Source organism: Rhagoletis zephyria, unplaced genomic scaffold (genome assembly GCF_001687245.7).
Source record: "Rhagoletis zephyria isolate East Lansing unplaced genomic scaffold, Rhagoletis_zephyria_1.1 Rzeph_scaffold_00896, whole genome shotgun sequence".
In the NCBI taxonomy this organism is placed as follows: Eukaryota; Metazoa; Arthropoda; class Insecta; order Diptera; family Tephritidae; genus Rhagoletis; species Rhagoletis zephyria.
Genome location: NW_016157980.1, coordinates 81,922 through 106,837, shown reverse-complemented (window position 1 = coordinate 106,837; position 24,916 = coordinate 81,922). Strand labels below are relative to the sequence as shown.

General features: G+C 35.3%; 1 protein-coding gene across 1 annotated transcript; it reads left to right on the top strand.

The window, feature by feature from the left end:
* The first annotated feature begins 5,203 nt into the window (after nt 1-5,203).
* On the top strand, nt 5,204-22,809 carry Duox (dual oxidase). The gene is made up of 12 exons (XM_017614779.1): nt 5,204-5,223; nt 6,899-6,979; nt 10,684-11,033; nt 11,418-11,622; nt 11,699-12,102; nt 12,166-12,443; nt 12,713-14,361; nt 14,423-14,546; nt 14,615-14,865; nt 14,941-15,773; nt 15,855-15,983; nt 22,053-22,809. The coding sequence occupies exons 2-12, from the start codon at nt 6,904-6,906 to the stop codon at nt 22,179-22,181; spliced, it is 4,428 nt and encodes a 1,475-aa protein (XP_017470268.1). The 5' UTR covers nt 5,204-5,223; nt 6,899-6,903; the 3' UTR covers nt 22,182-22,809.
* The last annotated feature ends 2,107 nt before the right edge of the window (nt 22,810-24,916 follow it).

The window sequence follows — 24,916 nt, the reverse complement described above, 5'->3', positions numbered from 1 at the left end:
ACCTATGCCTAGAAGGCTGATCCCGCGGTAGTTGGCGCGAATGGCGGGGTCACCTTTCTTGTGGATTGGGCACAGCACACTTAAATTCCAGTCGTCGGGCATGCGTTCATCTGCTGGTTGCTTTTGGATATAATTCATTGACGCATACTTGAAGCCTAAAAAAAATTTGGATCAATTTGCTGCATAACTTTTGGATTATAGTTGTTTAAATTTAAAAAAATAATGAAAACAAGTGAATTTTTTATGTAATTTTTAGGAGGGGCACAATTAATTATGTCGTAACTTTTGAAGCACACCATATTCTGATTTGAAATTTAATGGGAATTTAGCATTTATGTGTACACATCATATGTAGTAAGTAAGAAAAGTGTGCATTTAAAAATAACGAAATGGCAAGTAGCTCAAAGCCTGTAACTCTACATTTCACAATTTTCCAAATTTTCGGTTTATCGCGTATAATTTTTGAAGCATTTAATTTTCAGAACTTTTTAAGCATGCGTTGTATTCTACAAACAATTACGAATAATTTGTTGCCTTAGCAAGAGGTATGCATTCAGAACAAACCAACTTTTAAAGATAAAATATTCTGCGACCTTTTGCGTAATTTTTATTTCAAAAAATCTTAATTGAAGGCACATTTGGAAAATACGACGAAACGGTCTAAATCTTTCTATAATTGCTAGTCCTTATAACGTTAGATATACCTGTAAAATGCTTCAAAAAAAGTTTCTCTAGAAGTGTGTAAAAACCCTGATTTAGTACTTTTAATGATGCTCCTTCTTGTAGTCAGAATGTTTCGAGCGTGGTATCAAATACAATTTTTTTCGACAAAGGTTCTGATAGTTGCTCTTACTTAATAGGGGTCTTCTAAATTCAGTGGCGTCCCCAGTTTTTCCCGAATGGCTCCACTTTTGGAGATACGGTACTTGAAACTTCGCTTAAATTTTAACTATTGTATAAAAAAAGCTTCCTCTGTTTTGAAGATATTTTACTAAAATATTGCACACGATTTTACTTTAATATTTCTTTTGATATCTCTTAAAATCATCGAAATCGGTTCACTCTGACATATAGCTCCCATACAACTGATTGTTCAGAGACGTTGTTTAGCGTTTTAACTCCTCCAATTAAGCAGGTAAAAATTTCGTATAGGTTCACTTTATCATATAGCACGCATACAATTTATTATTCAGATATGAAGTTGGAGGTATAGCGCAAAAACACACATCTGAGTCAGTTGTGTTGGAGCTATATGTTAGTGTGAACCCATTAATAATTAAGGTAATATTAAAAAACCGTTATGTGCAAAATTTTAGTAAAATAACTTCAAAACTAAGGGAGTTATTTATAAAATAGTTAAATTTCATGAAACGGGGTGTGCCATTGAATTTAGAACATCCCAATTAAGAGAGTTCAACTTTCAAAATCTTTGCTCTTATTCTTTTGTTTTCTAGGTTTTCATGTTTATTACTCGTCTAACTTTCGAAGCACTTGATGAAAATGAATAGCACTTATATTAATCGGTTTACTAAGCGATTATGAATAAAATGATATATAAAAGAGAGATGTGCTCACAAATTTAAAAGTTAACATTTTTTTTTTGGAAAGTGTACCTATTTTTTACCTCCTTTTTATTAGCTCGGGATGTAACTATGTAATATTGATGCGCCTAAAAGATGCAGCGATTTCTATTCTCAAGTTACATACCTGATGACAGTACGAATGGAAATTATAATAGCGAGTTTTTAGTTTTTTAAACTATAATTTTATTAGATTTGCCCACATGCGCACGGCAAAGCATAAAAGTACGTTTACATATAAATATAATCCCAATCAAATCTCGTTAGCTGTCAAATTGGTTGCGCTTGTTATTCATACAATTTGAGGAAAACTTAAGCTTCTTCTTTGTGCCACCGTGGTTACTTTTTTCTCCTACACATATTATGCTATTTAAATATATTTTAACTTTATATTTTATTAAAATACCTTTACAAACCTGTTTTCCTCGCTAGCGTCATTTTTTGTTTACTTTTACTTCTTCGCAAGTAAACGATAAAAGTGGGTTGGTTTAATCTGGGATTATTTTAAAATTATAATTTTGTATGGCTAATCTCCCTTTTCTAATTACAGATTAGGGAGTTAAGCTCGAAAATGAGGATAATATTTTTATATGTAAACCTATTATTAGGCGATTCAGTTACATACATAGACATGTAGGTTAGGCTAGAAATAAAACTTCAATATATATATATTCGTAGCATGGTTTTGGGCATATGTTTAGCAGTCTTGATAAAAAGCAAGGCAAAACTTTAAAAAATACTGAAATCATTTTAACTGGGTCCGTTGATAACTGATGAGCTATGGGTGATATAATAGCTCTGATCTACCACTTTTCGTGTTTAATACTGTAAAAGGTCAAACATCAAAATCACTCTCTGAAGTGAGAGTAAAAAGTTAGCAACAGCAAAAAGTACGGGCACAAAAAAGCATCGGGTAAAGTCTTTCATTTTCATTCTCTACTCAACTCTCCAAAAATCTCTCTCATTTACATCATTTTGGAGTATGGGATCTATTTTCCTGTAACTTCCTGCAAGTTCGTGTAAAAACCTGTAAGTTCATTGAGTACTGGATCAGAGCTAATACAAGATTGCACAAAGAGAAGACAAGAGTAAGAGGAAATTCCGAACAAATAAATTTAGCTTCGCATTTTGCAAACAAAAGATAGTATGTTATATGCAGGGAACGGATTTTTAGGACCTAAAAACCTATAAAATAGGCAAAATAAAATAACGAAATAGGCTGGAAAAGTCAAAATAAAATAGCGAAAAAAGCAGGAAAAGCCACTAGGTACTCCAAAAAAGGCAAAAACAGGCAAAACAAAATAGCGAAAAAGGCAGGAAAAGGCACTAGGTATGGCAAAAAAGGCAAAATAAGGTACTAAAAAAAAGACAGAAAATACGAAGAACAATAAAAAAATACAGTTATTTTAGAAATTTTATATTACAAGTAAAAAGAGAAAAACTATGAACTACTTTCATTATATGAAAAATGTGTACTTTGAATGTTTGACTATTTTATCCTTTCGAGTTTCTAACTCATAAAACTTTAATCTGTACAGTTGTAGTAACATTGAACCACAAGATACATTTTGAAGTTTTGTGGCAGTATTTTCATTCGATTTTCGCGAAAAAAAAACCTTGAATGTACTAAATGTGCGCTCGACGTAAGTTGATACAAGTGGAGCCCAATTTAAATATCGAACGTTTGAAAAGTTCATATTATCAGGAATAAGGGCATTTTCCTCGCTCTTTACAATTTTATCCACATCCCTTATTGTCTCCAAGCCTACGTTAGCTGAGAAAACGGCTTTGAATTTTTCCAACACCAATTTGGCATGAGGTCCCTGCGCTTCTATAAGCTGCATAGGCATGTGTATATTTTTTAATATTAAAAAAAATTGTAAATGCTATAGTCACTTTTTTAAAGGTAGAAAAGGCAAAAAAAGGCAAATATCTTAAAAAAGGCAAAAAAAGGCAACATTAAATGTGTATACACGGAATCAGGGAAAACTAAATCGTGGACATTCTTAATCGAATATACTCTATCTGTTTAGCAGAAAAAAAGGTAATTTCCATAAAATCCGTTCCCTGGTTATATGTATTCATGACTTTAACGTAAACCTAGCGACAGATGAAGCAGAACCACAGATTAAATTCCTAAAAGAAAAACTAGATTTAGGAATATATACAAATAGAAATGCTCAAACTACAAACTCAAAAACAGTAATCGATGCGGTATTTTCAAGATATTTTAACGCCCTTGAGTCACAAGTATATACAAGTATCATATTTTATCAATCATGCCGATAATTTCATACATTAAAAGAATTAAAAATTAAATTAATAAAAAAATAAATTAAATCAGCGATTTGAATAAAATTAAGTGACATTAATGTTTAATTTCTAACCTAACCTTCATGTCTATGTATGTTACGGAATCGCCTAATTATAGGTTTACATATAAAAAGATTATCCTCGTTTTCGAGCTCAACTCCTCAATCTATAAATAGAAAAAGAGATTAGCCATACAAAATTTAGATAATTATAATGTTATCTCAGATTAAACCGATAACTTTTTGGTGTCCAACCTAGTTTTACCGATTATACTTACCAAGAAGAGGAGGGACGTCAAATTTAAAAGTAAATAAAAAATGACGCCAGCAAGAAAGAGGTTTGTAAAGGTATTTTTAACAAAATATTAAGTTAAAATGTATTTAAATATCATAATATGTGTAGCAGAAAAAAGTGACCACGGTGGCACAGAGAAGAAGCTTAACTTTTCCTCGAGTTGTGAGAATAACAAACACAACCAATTTGACAACTAACGATCTTTGATTGAGATTATATTTATGTATATATAAACGTACTTTTATGCTTTGCTTTTGCTTTTGAGAAAAAAATAATAATTTTATAGTTCACCAGAAAAAGTTCAGTGCGAAAATCATGATATTAAGAAGATTTTTGGCAAGTTTCGAAATCAATCTCGACCTACCATGTGTTTTAAATCTAAAAATGTAAAAAAATGTCTAAAGGATATCTTTTAATCCAGAGATTTAAAGCGAACATTTCAATTTTATAAAAAAAGACTGAACTGCAAAAATTATGATAAGGAAAAGTGATAAAAATTATGATAAGGAAAAGTGGAAAAAGGTAGGGATGTCAGTGGCAAAAATACAACGACGTTTTCTTTGATTCGATGCATCGAAATGTATATCGATATTTTTCGATGCATCGATTTGCATAGGATTTCTCAGATAATGTTTTACAACAAAATATGTTATTAGCACAATCGTACAAAATTTGAAATAAGTTACTACAACTGAGCTAATTATTTTTCTAACGGAACTTTTTGGAGCCATTTTTCCTTTTTGTACAATTGAAAAGATAATATGAATAAGCAAACGTATGCAAACGTATGTATGTAACACATGCAGTGTTGCCGCTTTGATAATTTTTTACTGTAATTGGTAATTTTTTCCTTTGGTTAACATATTTGGTAATTTGGTTACTTATTTTTCAACTTAGTAACTTTATCGATTTAGTCCTACATGTAACATAGGTCAAAACAAGTTCTGGATCCACATTCGGAAGTGGGCCGTAAGCGTTTCCTTTAACAAAAATACCAAGTAATCCTGAAAGTTTCGCAAGGCAACACTGAACACATGTAAGTAAAATATAGCCACCTAAAAGTCTACACTACGTTCCTTATGGATTTAACAAACTATACTTCATTTTCTGACAGTCAGTTACGGCATTCACATTATAGTCAGCCCTAAAATTGCAATGACGGTTCAATGTACTAGAGGTGTCAGTTTTAAAAAAACATCGACTATTTACACATCGAGTGGAAAATTTTCGATGCATCGAATCATAACATCGATATTTTTGATGAATCGATATTTTTCCGACATCACTAGGTGAACGACAAAGTGAAATAATTTCGAAGGCTACACCCACATAGCTGTATCACCCAAATGTTTTCTGTGTCGAGGTAAAAAATTAAAATTTGCCTTTTGTTGCTTACGATTCAATTGAAAATAGAGCAAGGTGCATATTTTTTATCTTCCACATACACTTTTAAATCTTATAAACACATTAGAAAGCAAGAGTTTCAAGTGATTGCAGATGCAGTTGCATAACGGAAAATTGCATTTTTAAGCATCCAATTAAAGAAAATTTTGACGAAACTTTGTTAAAAACTATAGGTAAAACTGGTATCCACAATAAAGTTCTGTACCTACTCACAGTGTCCTTACGCGGGTACGCAAAAATATAAACAAAGCAAACGATAAAATTCACTTTGCTTTTTCTTTTTCGGTACATATTCAAACTCTATTATTCTGCAGGACGATGTAACTAGTCTTTATAACCTATTTTCAAAAAAAAAAGTTTTCGATAAATCTATAAAGCATATGGAAATTCCAGAGTTGTAGAGAATTTCAAACCGTGACAATGTAAAACTTTTTCGCAGTTTTTGTTAATTTTTTACAATAAACAATTCTATTTTTCAAAAACCTTCTATATAACAAATGTGGGTAATTAAATTCTCTACATATTTCTATTTAGCCATTTTTTAGGGAAAATGCAAAATAAGCTTGAAAATCGCAAAAAACAAAATAAATCGAAGATGGCGGAATGTTGCCGAATGAAATTTAGGGGCAAGTCCATGATCTACGTGTCAAATAGAAGTAAACTGCATAAAAAAATTGCTGTTGCAATTTTTTTAAGAAAAAGTCTAATTTTACTGGGCTAAATTGTCGCTTACGATACAATCGTAAAAAGGGCGCGATTTTTTTCATTATGGCGTCCTAGATTGCCTAAATCTCATACTGTGCACCGCATGACGTAGACATTGCTTCCCTCTCTCTATCAAGAGCAAACTTGATATGTTTCTACGCACTTCTACGCTACGCTACGAACACGTTCGTGGGTAACCGCGCTATTAATTTCTTCATGATCCGATCTAAACCAAATCAGTATGTGACCACCTCTGAGGTACCACCTTTCCTTTAAAAATAGAATTTTAGAAATCGGGTAACGTTGTTCAAAGTTATGCGGTAACATACATAAAAAAAATATTCCGATGAACTAATAACCTCCTCCTTTTTATGAGGTCGGTTAATAACAGGCTTTGTTATTGACAGGGCCGTCGAGAGCTGAACCGGGCCCCGGTGCATGTCGATTTCATGGGCGTCCTTCAAAAATAAACTCGATTCAGCCCCTCCTAGAACTTGGGTTGTAACGACCATATTATTATCAGTATATAAATTATATAAAATACGTACACATTTCAAAATCATTACTTAATAATCTAATAAATTTTCATTTTCGTCTTACAGATAAAATGTACAGTTTAACAGAGAAACAGCGCTATGATGGCTGGTATAATAACTTAGCGCATCCAGATTGGGGATCTGTGGGTGAGTACAAACGTACAATCAGACACTTTAGTATTCATTCTGTAGCTTAAAAACATGCAGGCAGTGCACGTTTAGCAGTTGATAAGCGTTTTACATTTGCATTCGAGCAACTACCCAGCAAAAACTTTTCTTTTTTTTGGTAAGCGCTTACTTTTTGTATCGATGGAGTAGAGCGTTTCAATACGCCTCAAGACAGAATCTTTCGCTTTCTCGCATTTTTAAAATTCCACGCTTACCTCTTATGATATGACTAGGTTAAAGTAATGTGTGTGAATCTGTGAATGCGTGGAATGTGTTGCTCACTCATTCTTTCCATACAAAAAAACTGTTGAACAAATTGCGCGAACAAAAAATTGCCAAAAATCAACGGTTAGTCCAAGCTTCTTCCAACTTGCACATTTGATTATACTAAAATTGAATGGTATACTCAAATAACTGTAGAAAATCTGATTAAAATGTTTCAAAATGTGATGGACATTTATTCAAATTCGTCCAATATTATGAATGTTCTACAAATTTTGATTTACATGCGTTTTTTAAATAGTAAGTTATATTTATTTTCATAAAAAAATAATAAACATTTTTCAATTTATTTTGCTCTTTGTTTTGTGCAGCTATATGCAGTTAATGAAACCTTTCATATTACATACCCAGCAAAAATTTGATACTTTAGTAAGCGCTTACTTTTTGTAGCGATGGAGTTACGCATTACAATACGCCTCAAGACAAAGATTTTCACTTTCTCGTTTACCCATTTTTAAATTTTCTCTCTTACCTCCAATGACTTCCCAGGTTAAAGTAATGTGTTCTGTAAACTAGAGGGTATGTGTGAATATCAACGTTAAGTCCTAGTTACTTAAAATTTGCACTTTGATTTGAATAGGTTACAAAACTGCATACTCAGAATGTGTTTAAGAAATCTAATTAAAAAGCTCAACATTTTTATGAAACTTTGTCGAATTTTGCTAAATTTTGTACGAAATTTCAAATTCTGACTTACATGGTGTTTGTTAGAAAACGAATCACACTTTCATAAAAAGGAATAAACATTAAATGCTAATCGAAAAGCTAATAGCCAAAGAAAGCTAAAATGTCTCTTCCCTATTTATATTTTCGCCACTCTATCTACAGCTTATGTTTTTCATATCCACGATTTTTTGAGGGTATAAGTATTATTTTATATAATTTCATATATTATTAATAAGGATGCTGGCTATGTTTATGGCTCACTTACATTTATTCCATGTCCTATGTGATAACGGAAGTGCTGCCTCGTTTGTACGAAAAATTGTTTTCGGGCCAGAGTAAAGGGAGAGTCTCAATAAATCAATAAAGAAAACATTGAAAATCGGGATTTAATCGGTACAAATATGAAAAATTGGGGCACTTATACGTGCCGACTTTTAAAAAATATTCAGCGGGACAATTTTCTTAAAATCGGTACTGTCCCGCCAAAATCGGTACGAATGGTCACCGTAGATATTGCTAAATACACGGTGTATGTGATCTGATTTGCACATTCGTGTGGAACGTGGCTCGTATGCAATACAAATGGATGATCGCTCACTAATCGCGAGTTAAATTTTCCATCACTGGGCGGGCGCCTAATGGGCTTTTGATTAACTTACGCCAAGCACGTTAGAAACGAAACCGTGGTTTATAGGATTAAGTTTTCGCTTTATCTGTTTTTCCAAACATATGCCTTTTCTTGCGCTAAATGTCAGATGTTGTTCTACACTGCAATGTTCTACACTTTTAGTGCACTCATCGAACATACCTTTTATTTCGCATCTACATCCTTCTGCATATTCCAAACGAGTACTAACAATAAATATGGGCAGATCCCACCGTTGCAGACGTTTCTTTTAATTTTGTCGTTGACAAAAAAAATACAAGTTAAAAAATATATTTGGTATAAGAGAAGGTTTAAAACTGTACTTGTGACCACTGTTGCCAACTTGGTGCTTTTCGCACTAAATTTAGTGCTTTTATTTATTGAAAACGCGAAGGTTTTTGAGTTTGGTGCTAGGTGCGTTTTCTGGTGCATTTTTTTAGTTAGACCAAATCTGTAAATCTTAAAAAAAACGAAGCTAAATTAATAGCAATTGCAAATATTTTAGCAACTTTACAAAAATGGAAACAATATCAATGACAATCGTAAGCGAGCGCATCTTTGCCAACAAATTTTTTACACAAACCGATTTTTCCCACTATGCGCTCAAATAAGGCACATTAAAAAGCGAAATCAAATTTCGTTATGTTTCAGGTGTCAAGCAGTCGAAAAGAAAAGTTCTTCATGTTCCTTTAGTTAACGAGATCATGAGAGACTGAAGTGTAGATTTAAACTACCAGATAGTTCATAAACGCGATTTTTCTTGGGTTTTAGGGCTTTTTGAAATTCGAAACTTGGCAACACTGCTTGTGACAATAAAACAGTGAACATTTTCATTTAAATTAATGGCGGTGTATTTACCCGGAGAATAAAATCTATGAGAATACATTTCGTGTGTTCGTTCCAAATTGTGTCTCAAAATGTAGGCGTCTACATTTACTAACCGTGGTGTTGTTGTTTCCCATAGAAAATGGGAAAATGATACCGTATACATTTTGTCACACTTAGGGCCAACTTCTCAATGTCTGGTTAACACTAACTAAAGGTTAAATATCGTTACCGACGTCATCGACTCCCTGTTGTATGTTATGGAGTGGATCACGTCGATAACGATGTTTAACCTGCAGTTATTGTTAACTAGACATTGAGAAACTGGCCCATAAGGGCAGCAAGGTTGCTTTATGGCAGCACCGATGGAGAATCTACAGGTGAAGTAATAAAACACCTTTCTTGCTCTATTTTGTCTTATTACTACACCTGATATTATTTCACCATGGATTTAATGCTTAAACCTATTCAGAGCTTTATTTCAAGAAATAAGATCGGTAAATCATATTTCTCAAATCAATCAAAGTGTAAAAGTGATGTATGTTTTTCTATGTCAAAAATGTGAGAACTAGAATTACATATACATATACATTTTTCCGTTTTTAGATGACTTTTTCTCGGATTTATATAAATATCTTCCACGATGGTATCCGAATACTTCATATTTGGAATGCTCTAAAAGTTGGCCTTGTGGTTCCAAAGGGCCACTACATTTCCAAGGTTGAATTTCACTCGCTCTTTCACTTTATGTGTGTTTTTTTTCTTTACTGATGCAGCCGTATTCACGTAAACTTACGTGTCTTTTTTTGGCTGGAGCATACCGTCACAGAGACTTTTGATTCCTGATGAAACATTCTAAATTTTTCAGGAGCATTGATTGCAGCCAGGCTATCAGAGTTGTAGGATACCTCCTTTACCTTGATCTTTATATCTACTGCTTCTTTAAGGGCAGCCACTTGTTCCCGATGCCCATACAATTTGTATGAAGCATCCCACAATAATGCGGCGCGAGCGCTGCGCAAATGGAATTTTCGTTTTTGATAGGAAGAGAGAGGAGGAAAAAGTAAAAGAAGAAATGAAAATAAAAAGAGTGGAAATGAGAAAAGGCCAAAAGTTACGCCGTGCTTATTTAGGTACAATGCGCGCTACCACTCGTTGGCGTTGGAAAACGCAACACTTAGCGCTCCAATTTAGTTATCCAATCTCTATTGTTATTTTTTTTCAAAATTTTAATATCAACTTTCCTTTCATAATAATTTTTCAGATAGCCACTTGGTGCGAAAAGCGCCACCTTCATATTCCGACGGAGTCTATGCCATGGCAGGTTCAAATCGCCCATCTACCCGACGGCTTAGTCGATTATTTATGGGCGGCCGGGATGGCTTAGCGTCCAAACACAATCGCACTGCATTCCTGGCGTTTTTTGGTCAGGTCGTAGCCAATGAAATTGTAATGGCTTCCGAATCGGGTTGCCCAATTGAGATGCATCGCATAGAGATTGAAAAATGTGATGATATGTACGATCGTGAATGCCGAGGGGATCGATATATACCATTTCACCGCGCAGCTTACGACCGTGATACAGGGCAGAGCCCAAATGCGCCGCGAGAACAGGTAAACTGATATGAGCCCATTTACACATCGAGGGCTTATATTCAATACCCTCTATCTGCACTTTTCACAAAAGTAAGGTTCTGAAATAAAAATCCACTTAAGACTTAACTGTCATCGGTGATATTAATGCTGACCTTTTATAACGCTATACAGAAGAATTTACTATAAAATTGCAAAGTCAGAATTAACATCAGTCCCAGATCGGTTCTAACATCAAAAAGTAGTTTTTGTGAATATTGCAGATAGAGAGTAATGAATATAAGCCCTCGATATGTATATATTCAATTATGAATACATGCATGCAAACTAAGTATGTAAGCATTTGCAATTCCAACTTTTTATAACTATGCCTGATTATCCTAAATAATTCTCTATTCTTCTCAGATAAATCAAATGACTGCTTGGATTGATGGCAGTTTCATTTACAGCACCTCAGAGGCATGGCTTAATGCTATGCGGTCGTTTCATAATGGCACACTAATGACGGAAAAAGGTGGCAAAATGCCTATCAAAAACACAATGCGCGTGCCGCTCTTCAACAATCCGGCGCCTAATGTGATGAAGATGCTAAGTCCTGAGCGGCTTTTTTGTAGGTTATTCTCTATTTTTTTCTTTTAAACTAAAAATACTCACTCATTTTTGGTCCTGTTTTTTTTATTTCTCAGTACTTGGGGACCCACGTACGAATCAAAATCCCGCTGTACTCTCTTTCGCCATACTGTTTCTACGTTGGCACAATACGCTTGCGCAGCGGATTAAACGCGCCCATTCCGACTGGAGTGATGAAGATATCTTTCAGCGTGCACGTCATATGGTGATCGCAAGCTTACAGAACATTATTATGTATGAATACTTGCCTGCTTTTTTGGGCTCCGGAATGAGTTCATATACAGGTTACAAACAGCAGATACACCCTGGCATTGGACACGTCTTTCAGGCTGCAGCTTTTCGTTTCGGACATACAATGATACCACCTGGGATCTATCGCCGAGATGCCAAGTGCAATTATAAAAAGACGCCCATGGGTTATCCGGCGATACGTTTGTGCTCCACTTGGTGGGACTCCAGCGTAAGATTACTTTTTATAATAGTAAAATATTTAAATTGAGTTTAATTGTTTTCTTTTTCTCAGGATTTTTTCACAGATACCACAGTCGAGGAGGTGCTACTTGGTATGGCTTCGCAAATTGCTGAGCGCGAGGACCCTGTGTTGTGCACAGATGTTCGCGATAAGCTGTTCGGTCCCATGGAGTTTACACGACGTGACTTAGGTGCTTTAAATATTATGCGCGGCCGTGATAATGGCCTACCGGACTACAACACAGCGCGCGAGGCTTTCGGGCTAATGCGTCGCAATGATTGGAGGGAAATTAATCCGCAACTGTTTGAGAAAAATCCAGATTTGTTAAAGTGAGTGTTTGAAACTTTTAGTTAAGTTGTATCCTTTAGTCATGTTAGAACTAGGGTGTGTTTGACTGTTTAGATTGGTATTAAAAATAAACCGCTCAGCTTCAGCAAGAATCTTTATACACTAAATGGGTGTTAATCTGCCTTTTAGGTTGAAAGGTAGATCTTTGTTTAGCTAAAAAACATATTCCTGTAAAACAGATATTAAAATGACTTGTACGATTTCCGACCATAACGAGAAAATACATTAATTCAACCCCCAAATCTTTCAGAATGCTGATTTCCGCCTACAACAATCGTCTCGACGATGTCGACGTCTATGTTGGCGGCATGCTCGAATCGTACGGCCAGCCAGGCGAGTTATTCACTATCGTAATAAAGGAACAATTCGAGCGTTTGCGTGATGCCGACCGGTTTTGGTTCGAAAATGAACGAAACGGAATTTTCACTCAAGAAGAAATCGAGGAATTGCGAGGTATAACCATGTGGGACGTCATAGTTAATAGCACAGACATAAACGAGTCCGATATACAAAAAGATGTATTTATGTGGCGCGAGAGCGATCCTTGTCCACAGCCCATGCAGCTGAATGCTTCTGAGTTAGAACCTTGTCAATACCTTGAAGGCTATGATTACTTTTCCGGCTCGGAATTGATGTTTATTTACGCTTGCGTATTTCTCGGGTTTGTACCCATACTTTGCGCTGGCGCTGGTTACTGTGTAGTAAAGTTGCAGAATAGCAAGCGACGCAAGCTAAAGATACGCCAAGAAGCCTTGCGTTCTACGCAAAATAAAGGTTCAGTTGATAAGATGTTGGCGCGCGAGTGGTTGCATGCGAACCACAAACGATTGGTGACTGTAAAGTTTGGTCCTGAGGCCGCTATCTACACAGTGGATAGAAAAGGGGAGAAGTTACGTACTTTCAGTTTGAAGAACGTGGAAGTGGTTACAGTAGAAGAATCATCAACAAATCACATTAAAAAAAAACCGTACATATTACTTCGCGTTCCCAACGATCACGATTTGGTGCTAGAACTGGAGTCTTATGGTGCGAGACGTAAATTTGTCAAGAAGCTGGAAGACTTTCTCTTCCTACATAAAAGGGAAATGACTTTGGTGGAAGTGAACCGGGAGATTATGCTAGCGCGCGCTGAAACGCGTGAAAGACGGCAAAAGCGATTGGAGTACTTTTTCCGCGAAGCGTACGCACTAACATTTGGCTTGCGACCAGGTGAACGACGACGACGCTCCGATGCCTCGACTGATGGCGAGGTGATGACGGTTATGCGCACCAGTTTGTCGAAGGCGGAGTTCGCGGCGGCATTAGGCATGAAACCGAATGACATGTTCGTACGCAAAATGTTTAACATCGTTGATAAGGACCAAGATGGGCGCATAAGTTTTCAGGAGTTCCTAGAGACAGTGGTGTTGTTTTCGCGCGGCAAGACGGACGATAAGCTCCGTATTATCTTTGATATGTGCGACAACGATCGCAATGGTGTGATCGATAAGGGGGAATTGAGTGAAATGATGCGCTCGCTGGTTGAGATGGCACGCACCACCAGCTTGGGTGATGACCAGGTTACCGAGCTGATTGATGGTATGTTCCAAGACGTCGGACTGGAACATAAAAATCACTTGACCTATCAGGATTTCAAGTTAATGATGAAGGAGTATAAGGGTGACTTTGTTGCCATCGGTTTGGATTGTAAAGGTGCCAAACAGAACTTCCTAGACACTTCAACCAATGTGGCGCGAATGACATCGTTCAACATCGAGCCGATGCAGGAAAAGCCAAGACATTGGATACAAGAGAAGTGGGACAACTACATAACCTTTTTAGAAGAGAACAGGCAGAATATATTTTATTTATTTCTTTTCTACGTCGTTACGATTGTGTTGTTCGTGGAGCGTTTCATACGTGAGTATATAAAGATTGGTACGTATTGTAGCGACTTTCTAATGAATTTTAATCCTTACAGATTACTCCTTCATGGCTGAGCACACTGATCTGCGACACATTATGGGCGTCGGCATTGCCATAACGCGTGGCTCTGCGGCTTCGCTGTCGTTCTGCTACTCTCTACTGCTGCTCACAATGTCTAGGTAAGAATTGAGACACGTCTATATAACACAGTAAGTTCGAGTTTTAAGGACTTTTTGCTTCTTTTTAGAAACCTCATTACCAAACTGAAGGAATTCCCCATACAGCAGTACATTCCGCTCGATGCGCACATACAGTTCCATAAAATCGCTGCTTGCACTGCGCTTTTCTTCTCGGTGCTGCACACCATTGGCCATATAGTTAATTTTTATCATGTCTCCACGCAATCTCACGAGAACTTACGTTGCCTCACGCGTGAGGTACATTTCGCCTCCGACTACAAGCCGGATATCACCTTTTGGCTCTTCCAGACTATTACAGGTAAGTTTTCACATATGTTTGTGCGCATATGAAAAATTACTCATGTATCCCATTATTATTCCATCAATCATGTAGGCACTACTGGCGTACTGCTATTTATTGTGATGTGTATCATTTTCGTCTTCGCCCATCCAACTGTACGTAAGAAGGCCTACAAATTTTTCTGGAACACTCATCAACTGTATGTAGGACTGTACTTGCTTTCACTGATCCACGGCTTGGCGCGTATCACGGGTCCTCCGCGCTTCTGGATCTTCTTCATGGGTCCTGGGATTATTTACACGCTTGATAAGATTGTCTCGCTGCGCACCAAGTATATGGCGCTGGATGTTATCGAGACTGATTTGCTGCCTTCAGACGTTATCAAAATCAAGTTCTATCGTCCACCTAATCTTAAGTATCTCTCGGGACAGTGGGTACGTTTGTCTTGTACCGCATTTCGGCCGCACGAGATGCACAGTTTCACGTTAACTTCGGCGCCTCATGAAAATTTCCTTAGTTGTCACATAAAGGCACAAGGTCCTTGGACTTGGAAATTGCGCAATTACTTTGATCCTTGCAACTACAATCCGGAGGATCAACCGAAAATACGCATTGAGGGCCCCTTTGGTGGCGGAAACCAGGACTGGTATAAATTCGAGGTGGCGGTAATGGTAGGTGGTGGCATTGGTGTCACGCCCTACGCATCCATGCTGAATGATCTTGTGTTTGGCACCAGCACGAATCGATATTCGGGTGTGGCATGCAAGAAGGTATATTTCCTCTGGATTTGTCCTTCTCACAAACATTTCGAATGGTTCATTGACGTATTGCGCGACGTGGAAAAGAAAGATGTCACAAATGTGTTAGAGATACATATTTTCATAACACAATTTTTCCATAAGTTCGATCTGAGGACCACCATGCTGGTAAGTTGGCGGACGTTGATCAAAGATTTTAATGAGTATTTCATTAATTTTTATGTGTATGTATATATATATTTTTTTCAGTACATTTGCGAAAATCACTTCCAACGTTTATCAAAAACGTCAATTTTCACGGGTCTTAAGGCAGTTAATCATTTCGGTCGACCTGATATGTCAAGTTTTTTAAAATTCGTGCAGAAAAAGCATTCATATGTAAGTATACTTTCATGAGAGCAATTTGGAATTAGGAAAGTTCTTTAGTTAGCGATTTAATTAGCGACGATAAACTTTAACTAAAGTGTGTGGTAACTTTTTACTAATAATTTTGACAAATATTATTCAGTATCTTATTTTCTAAACAAGACTAGTTCTGTTTTAGAGGGGTTAATAGGGATACAACATCACTCAAAAAAACATTGATGTTTGAACATCAAGAGCAAAACCTCAGATGTCGAAAGTATCGATGTTTATGAACGATGCATCAATGTTTTTAATAAATTATTGGTTAGTTTAATTTTTAGTATAATAATAAATAGATCAGATCTAAATATATAACAATTAAATTTATATGTCAAAGGTCAAAAACAATTATTTATATACATATGTACATATATGTTTGTCTGCCGGAGTATTGTTGCCCCAGCCTATGAAGACAACCGTTAATTTGTGACTAAGTTTGCCACGATTGGCAAGCAGAGCATAGCGTTGTTGTATAGGCACGGAAACGTTATACACATGTTTGTGGTTTCCCAATGTCACGTCCCATGCTATTATCCGTCTCAGATTCGTCAGAGGATTGATTGATTGTAACTGAAACATACCAGGATAGATATGAATTGCTAAAGATAATAGTGAAAATGCATATCCACTTAATGGACCTTTGCCCGTGAAAAACGTTGCAACTTTGAACGTTGCGTCTTGTATTCTGTCAGCTGTAGCAGTGTTGCCACAAACTCAAGGCATGCATAATTTTGGTAGTGTAGAATTACTGACGCAAATGGCATACAGATGGCGGTAGCGTATGGTGCCCACACTCACCGACGGAAATGTACGTTAACGTGTCAGCTTACACGATCAATCTTATGAGAGCACCATGCAAATGAAATCTCACCATCGTGTACGTGCGACGGTTACGCGTGACGTGTACTGCTTCTCTCTCTCTCTATCAGCAGTAAATTTTATTTTGCTACGTCAAACAGACACGACATACGTACACGTCGGTGAATGTGGACACCTTTAATCCAACTACGGCCATCAATCTGTGGTTTAGAGAAACGTAAATTGGTAAAACGTAATTGGTAAATGTATAACTGGGTGTTTACATGAAGCGATTTCACAGACGAATAGTTGAATTAAAAGTTGGGTTCTGACCAACTTCATTTAACGCTATTTGTTGAATGAGCCCAGGCGATTGTTGCTTTTAACTAAGCCAGCAAGTTTCATTTTACCAAAAACATCGACGTCGGAACATCGTGCATCAATGAACGATGTATCGATGTTTTGGGGTCTGAACATCTATGTTAAAATATCGATGTTTATGAACGATACATCGATGTTTGGAAACGTCGGTGTTGGAATTGCATCCCTAGGGGTTAACCGCTTCCATCCTGTCTTACACACCTAATACTACTTCGTTGATTATCGTATCGCAAAAGATAATTTTTCTGATTGAAGTTGTCGGCTTGTGCGACAAACTTTGTTCTCTTGTGAATTAAAAGGATTCATTACTTGAATTTTAGAGATTTCTAAATAGTATTTCAGCGAGCGCAATAGCAAAAGATCTGTCGAGTTACAGTTACTCCCATCATGAACTCTTGCTCCATGAAGACGTAAAGCTGACGCATGAGGCTTTTATCTCACCAAATTACGAACGGGCAATTGAAAAAGGTCAAACTTCTGTCAATCGAGAATAGATTTAGATAAATTCATATTATTTTACATCTCATGTAACAACCCGGGTGAGCTTACCCATCTATGCCGATACAAAATCTTTTTTATTGGCCAACGCCAAAAAACTCGGCATTGTCATCTCTTCTTTGCGAAGTTCGGGCAATTATTCATAAATATGTACCAAGACTTGATTCTTCCACTATGCTCGTGAGCGTCTAGATTTTGCGTAGAACCCGATTTGAACTTGGTTAATAAATTCCAAAATTTAAGCGGATAAAGTGGTGAAGTTTTTCTTCAAATTGTAACCAAGCAGTTTTACGTAACCTAAATTAGAGTTTGAAAACAAACGAAATGAATCGTATTGTTTCGTTTCACTCATTATAGAGAGAAAAACACAATCGAAACCCAAACAAAGAAAACAGGAACCATACCTATTATAAGAGAAAAGACTAAAAATCAATCAATAATAATTATATTATGATAAAAATTCTTCGAGTCATCTATAATTACACAGGTCTAAAAAAAAATTGATGAAAGTTTCCTTTGACCAAACCTAGTCTGTTTTTGGGGTCGCTGAACACGAATCTGAAGTCCGTTTTTTATAACCTCAAAAAACACTCGGATTTTACGTAACAGGGAAAATCCGAGGTGTTTTTTGAGGTTAGGAAAAAATATAGAAGCGATGAAGCAAAACGGACTTCAGATTCGTGTTCAGCGACCCCAAACACATATGATAGACTAGGTTTGGTCAAAGGAACCTTTCATCGATTTTTTTTGTGGACCTCTTTTATTGTTCAAGGACTTATATTATAAAAGGCCTTTCATAATAATTACACTGGATCACACATTATAGTTTGATTTTTGTTCTCCAGACGCCACTACCCAATTTCTATGTAGAATTGCTTGGTGATTCCGAAAATCGAGTTAATTTCTTTTCTATGGATACGTTTTCGAGATATTTGCCATTTACCGTTATTCAGCTTAAAGCAAACATTGGTTCCTTTTAATCACGTATATCCTACGAACCAATTTAAAAATCGTATATCTATATAAAATACGGCAAATGAAAGCTAAAAAAATTCTCCATAAACCATGCATACACCACTTTCCGATAGGACTGATAGTTTCTGACGAAAAATTAATCATTCCAGTTTTTTTTTATTTTTTAATGAAAAAATTAAAAAAGTCAAACTTTAACAGAAGAAAAATTAAAATAGTAACAGGTTCTGTGCAAAATTTTTGCATTTGTAAAAAAAAGGTCAAGTTACTGATGAAGAACATCGATGGATAAATACGAAACAGTGAGTGGTCAAATGAAAATGCGCAAAGATTTTTTGTATGAAATATCAACAGAAAAGCGAGTTACTCAGGTGTACGTAGCGTATGAGTAACTTTCTTTTTTCACTTTTTTCATACAAAAAATCTTGTGTATTTTCATTTGACCACTCATTATTTCTTATTTATCCATCGATTTTCTTCCTTAGTAATTTGATTTTTTTTAACAGAACAAGCTTTAGTACAAATGCAAAGATTTGGCACAGAACCTGTTATTTTTTAAATTTTTCTTCTGTTAAAGATTGATTTTTTTCATTTTTTCATTAAAAAGTAATAAAAGCTGGAATGATTAATTAATTTGTCAGAAACTATAAGCCCTATCGGAAAGTGAAGTATATACGGTTTATGGAGAATTTCATTAGCTTTAATTTGCCGTATTTTGTATTAAGATTTTTAAATTGTTTCGTAAGATATACGTGATTAAACTGAACCAATTTTTGCTTTAAGCTGAATAACGGTAAATTGAACATATCTCGAAAACGTATCCATAGAAAAAAAAATATTAACTCCATTTTCGGAATCACCGAGCAATTCGACATAGGAATTGGATAGTGGCATCCATAGCACATTTTTGCTGTAAACCAGTGTTATCAGAGAGATAAATTTTTTTAAGTCTTCAAAGACTTTTATTTTAAAACTTATATTATAAATGTTTTCTCATAATAACTATGATATAGATAAATATTTTTAAGTCTTCAAAGACTTATATTAAAAAAGTCTTGTCATAATAATTTTAATTGTGATAAATATTAAGTTTTCAAATACTTCAAGTTTGGGACCTATATTATATAAGTCTATTCATAATATTTGAGTGTGAAAAAAGTCTTAAAAGACGGGGCTTGTTCAGGACCATTCAGGGATTAGTTGGGGACCAGTTCGGAGCTAGTTGGGGACCATCTGGGACTAGTTGGAGAGCAGTTTGGGGCCAGATGGGGCTTATTTTGGGCCCAGTTGAGGACCATATATGTATATAATATAGTCATAAACTAGGCCCTAACTGGTCCCAAAGTACTCCCCAACAAGTTATATCTAAACGATAATTATTATGAAAAATATTTATAATATAAGTCTTAAAATAAAAGCCTTTGAAAACATAAAAATATATATCTCTCTGATAATTGTTATGAAAGGACTTTGATAATATAAGTCCTTGAACAATAATTATAGATGACTCGAAAAATTTGAAGACTCAGGAATATTTATCTCGCTGATAATTACTATGAAAAGACTTTTATTATATAATTCTTAAAATAATAGTTATCGATGACTTAAAAAATATTTTCTCACATATAATTATTATCAAAAGACTTTTAAAATTCGTACGAAAATTTTTATGACTTTTTTAAAACTCCACCATGAAATAATTATCATTCTGAGTCTCTGAAGAAAACTCTATTTCTATTGGATTTTGTTCTTGTTCTGCTTTTGTGCGCGTGTGCAAACGAAACAAAAGCATAAAGCGCGCATCTGGGTGAGTAAAATTCGCTGGAATGATTCGGAAACGTTGCTTGGCGATTTTCTCATTACAAGCGACTAATATTTTCAGTACTTACGAGTATGTGCATATGATTTTCAAATATCATATTTACAAAGAATGAAATGGACAAGCCGGTTCCTGCATGATTTCTATGATATTTGGTTTTGCAATTACTCTCATTTTTGCGTTTGGTACCTATACATATGTAAATATCGCACACCTAGATCTAAAGTGGGATAACTCAAAATCAAGAGAGGGAATTACGCTCTTCATGTGTAAGAAAACGAAGCTCCTCAAGGACCGAAACAGAAATCATTTTATTTGCACTCTTTTGCTTTGCAAAGGTTCTGGTTTTAGTTTTTTCCTGTACAAAACGATTCAGATTGATTGTGACCTAAATATACAACAGCAAAACCCTAACCTCATGACCATCTTATAACACCACACACACAGTAGAGAAATTTCGCTCTCAATTAAGTTTACACGGTAGAGCAACTGCAGGAAGTATTCACTCTAGCTAGAGACAAAATAGAGAGATGTCAACATTTCTCTATCACGTACCCTACAAGCTTTTTACACGTTCTATCTCGAATCGTTGACAATGCTTATTGTATGTATCTATGTATACCAGAATCACGATGTAGAAAATAAAGGAGGCACCATCCGCAGACCACTAACCCTTCGTCGATTTGACAACATTAACCTATTCGATGACGTCATAAAATACTTCTTCGCACTAGGGCTAAAAATTAAATTCTCAAATTGTACTTTTTTACCGAAATATATAAATATGTATTTTTTTGTGTATAAATTTTTGATAGTGGGTTGTCAACCTCTCTCTTCGGTACTTTTGGACTCACATCAAGCAATTTTTTCTATTCAAAATTTCTTTGAAAGGAATTTCTCCGAGCAATCCAGCCAAAACCATATTTGTGAACACGCCTTCTGTTTAACCAATGTTTATGCCCCTTTGTAAAAGAGGGAGGCTATTAGAAAAGCAATTGAAATTTCTATGAAAATAAGAGAAAATGTCCCAATAAATTGTTTGGTTATGTGCTAAATGTACCTAAAATAGTGTGCTTATACCGAATATACGATTTAATGTGGTACAAACAGTGATGAAATTCATTGTTAAGACTTTACCATACGTCGCCGTAGAGCAAAAACTCTATTTAGCTTGCCAAATAGAGCGTAGAGTTATCGTAGAGTTTTCGATCTAGTTGCGATGGACTGTGTGCACGGCATAAAAATCTCGCTAAATAACTCTCACGTAGACTGTGAAGGTGAGTCTCTGGTAGAGCTCTATTGTGGGTTTACACGTCTCTAGCGAGATTTTTGTCTCGCATTTTTTCTCTACCGTGAACACTTAGCATAACAACTTTACACAAAGAGCTATCAGTTGACCTCTCCGACAATACTTCACTTATTAGATTGAGTTGCCTGGCCTCCATGGTACAAAACAAATACTAGAGCTTTATTTCCAAATTTCTCCTTGACTTTTTATCAACATTTCTTAGTTTGTTACTAACCAGTATTTTTGTATGTATCTATGTACTACTTCATAATTTATTTCACTCTAGGTATCTAAAATTGGCGTTTTCTCATGTGGCCCGAGACCGCTAACGAAGAGCATAATGTCCGCCTGTGATGAGGTGAATAGAACGCGGAAACTTCCATATTTCATACATCATTTTGAGAATTTCGGTTAAAATATTTAGGTTTTAAGTTTTATAGGCACTTACGGCTCATCTCATTTACGAAAAGTAAAAAAGAAAAAAACTTCAACATTGGCGCAACACACGGCCTTAGCATTTAATCATAAGTCAAAAGCTCTAATTAGTTCTGAGTCAGAGCCTACATCTTCGCTTTTTAGGTAAATTCTTCCAACAACCGTCATCGGGTTTCGAAAAGAAGATAATCGGCCTTAACATGAGTTTAATTTTCGACCGAAATCGTTCACTAATCACTTTTGGCTTATGTATGTGTAAAAGGTGTGTAGGTCTAAAATTTAATTTTAAGTACTTAATACAAAACGAAGTTAGTCAAATTATCGATTTTACTATATTTCCATCAATATGAAAAGAAGTTGTATATCACATATAAATTTGTATATATGTATTTACTCTAGAGATATGAAGAACTGTATTAAATGTGTGTTTGTGTGTATTTACTTAACCACAAAATGTATACATATGTAAGTATTGGTACTCTTACTACTACTTCACGACAAACGATGATTGTAAAATGGCATTACGATTTGTTCTTTCAACTCAAATTTATTTATTGAATCTTATTTGTTATCATTTTGTAAAAAACTGAGGTAATTATTTATTATATAAACTCATTAAATGTATATAAAATAATACTTTAAATTTATCAAAGTTGTTTGCTTTTTAAGAATGTAAACCTTTTTAAATTTGCATTTATTTAATTAGGGCATTCACAAGATATTTTACTCCCGTCTGTAAATAGGCGCGTCAGACGCCAAACAACTGTCAAACATCCTCATGCCTGTGAAATTTATATGGAGCTTTCCACAATAACGCGACGCTAGCGCCAGTAAATGGAATTTTCATTTTTGACAGGGCGTTACGTGTTGAAGTTGGATGCAGAAGACGGAAACCAAGAGAAAGGATAAAAAACGCTTGGCGCTCCAATTTAGTTAAACGTCGTAATGTCTTAAGGTCGTAAAAATGTGTGCAATTGAAAATACGTACACAAATTTTACGACTTTACGAGGCTTAACACGTCTTGTGAATCCCCTAAATATGTAATTCTTCATTTGCAGCGAGAAAGCGAAAACATTAGGAAATAGTGTATTTTTTATACCCGAGCCCACTCACAATTGGATGAAGTAAGTTAACATTTAAAATTGGAAAATGGTAATAACAGTCCCATTCCCACACAACGGTATTTTTGAAAGAAAATAATGCCGAAAACTGCGATATGTACTTCGGTAACTATTGAAGCCAAATCACTCAAAAGACCTTACAACAATATCATATTCTAGGGAAATTTTGAATAATTGAGTTGTCATGGGGATGTGCGATTAATTAATTAATCGAACCCAATTAATTGCTTAATCAAAGAATAATTACTGTTGAACCTGAATAATTTCTGCTCTACATACATATTTCTTTTTTGATAAAAAAAAACCATACACGTTTTTGGCATTTCAAAAAGCTACATATATGTGTACGTAGGAAATAGCAACCTATGTATGTCGAAAGGCTGGCTTCAGTATAATGCAAATCTTGGCAAATAAACGCGCAAGAAATATTTCCGATATTGGCATGTCAATATTCTTATTAAGTCTCATCAAAAAATTCCTTGTTGTTTAAAGAATAAACGGAATGCCGCATTATACTAACGCCAGCTTCAAGACATAAGCTACTATTCCATACGAACACAGATATGTATGTACATTAGGGTGGCCCAACATTTTTTTCCTCCAGCCACCCCCTGATCTGAAGAATATCAAAAATAAGGAGACGCGAAGTTTTTATTTTGAAATCAATTAATATCACTGGTTTACAGCACTATCCAATTCCTATATAGAATTGCTCGCTGATTCCGAAAATCGAGTTTATTTTTTATTCTATGGTCAAGTTTTCGAGATATTTTCAAATTTACTGTTATTCAGATTAAAACAAAAAGTGGTTCCACCTAACCACGTATATCTTACGAACCAATTTAACAATCTTAATACGAAATACGGAAAATTAATGCTAACAAACTTCTTCGTAGACCGTATGCAGATCTCGTTTTGATAGGTCAAATAGTTTCTGACAAACTAATTATCCATTCCAGTTTTCTCTTTTATAAAAAAAAACTGAAAAAAGTAACTTTAACAGGAGAAAAGTTTAAAAGGTAACAGGTTCTGGTAAAATTTTTGCATTTGTACTAAAGCCTTTCTGTTATAAAAAAAAAAACAAAAAACAGTATTAAATGAAGAAAGTCGATGGATCTATAAAGAAGTAATGAGTGGTCGAATGAAAATGCGCAAAGATTTTTTGTATGAAATATGAGCAGAGAAGCGTGTTACTCAGGTGTACATGGAGTATGAATAACATTCTTTCCGGCTAATTTTTCATACAAAAAATCTTTGCGCATTTTCATTTGACCGCTCATTACTTCTTTATTTATCCATCGATTTTCTTCATTAGTAACTTGATTGTATTGTTTTGTAACAAAACAGGCTCTAGCACAAATGTAAAAATTTGACACAGAACCTGTTATTTTTTAAATGTTTCTCCTCTTATAGTTTGATTTTTTCATAAAGAAATAAAAAAAGCTGGAATGTCTAATCAATTTTTCAGAAACTATCAGTCCTATCGGAAAGTGATATATATGTTGCCGGCGAAACCCGATCTAAAAATATAAACAGAACCAATGCGAATTTCGTCGGTCGGAGCGATGCCGCCGGGTGATATTCGCCGCAGCA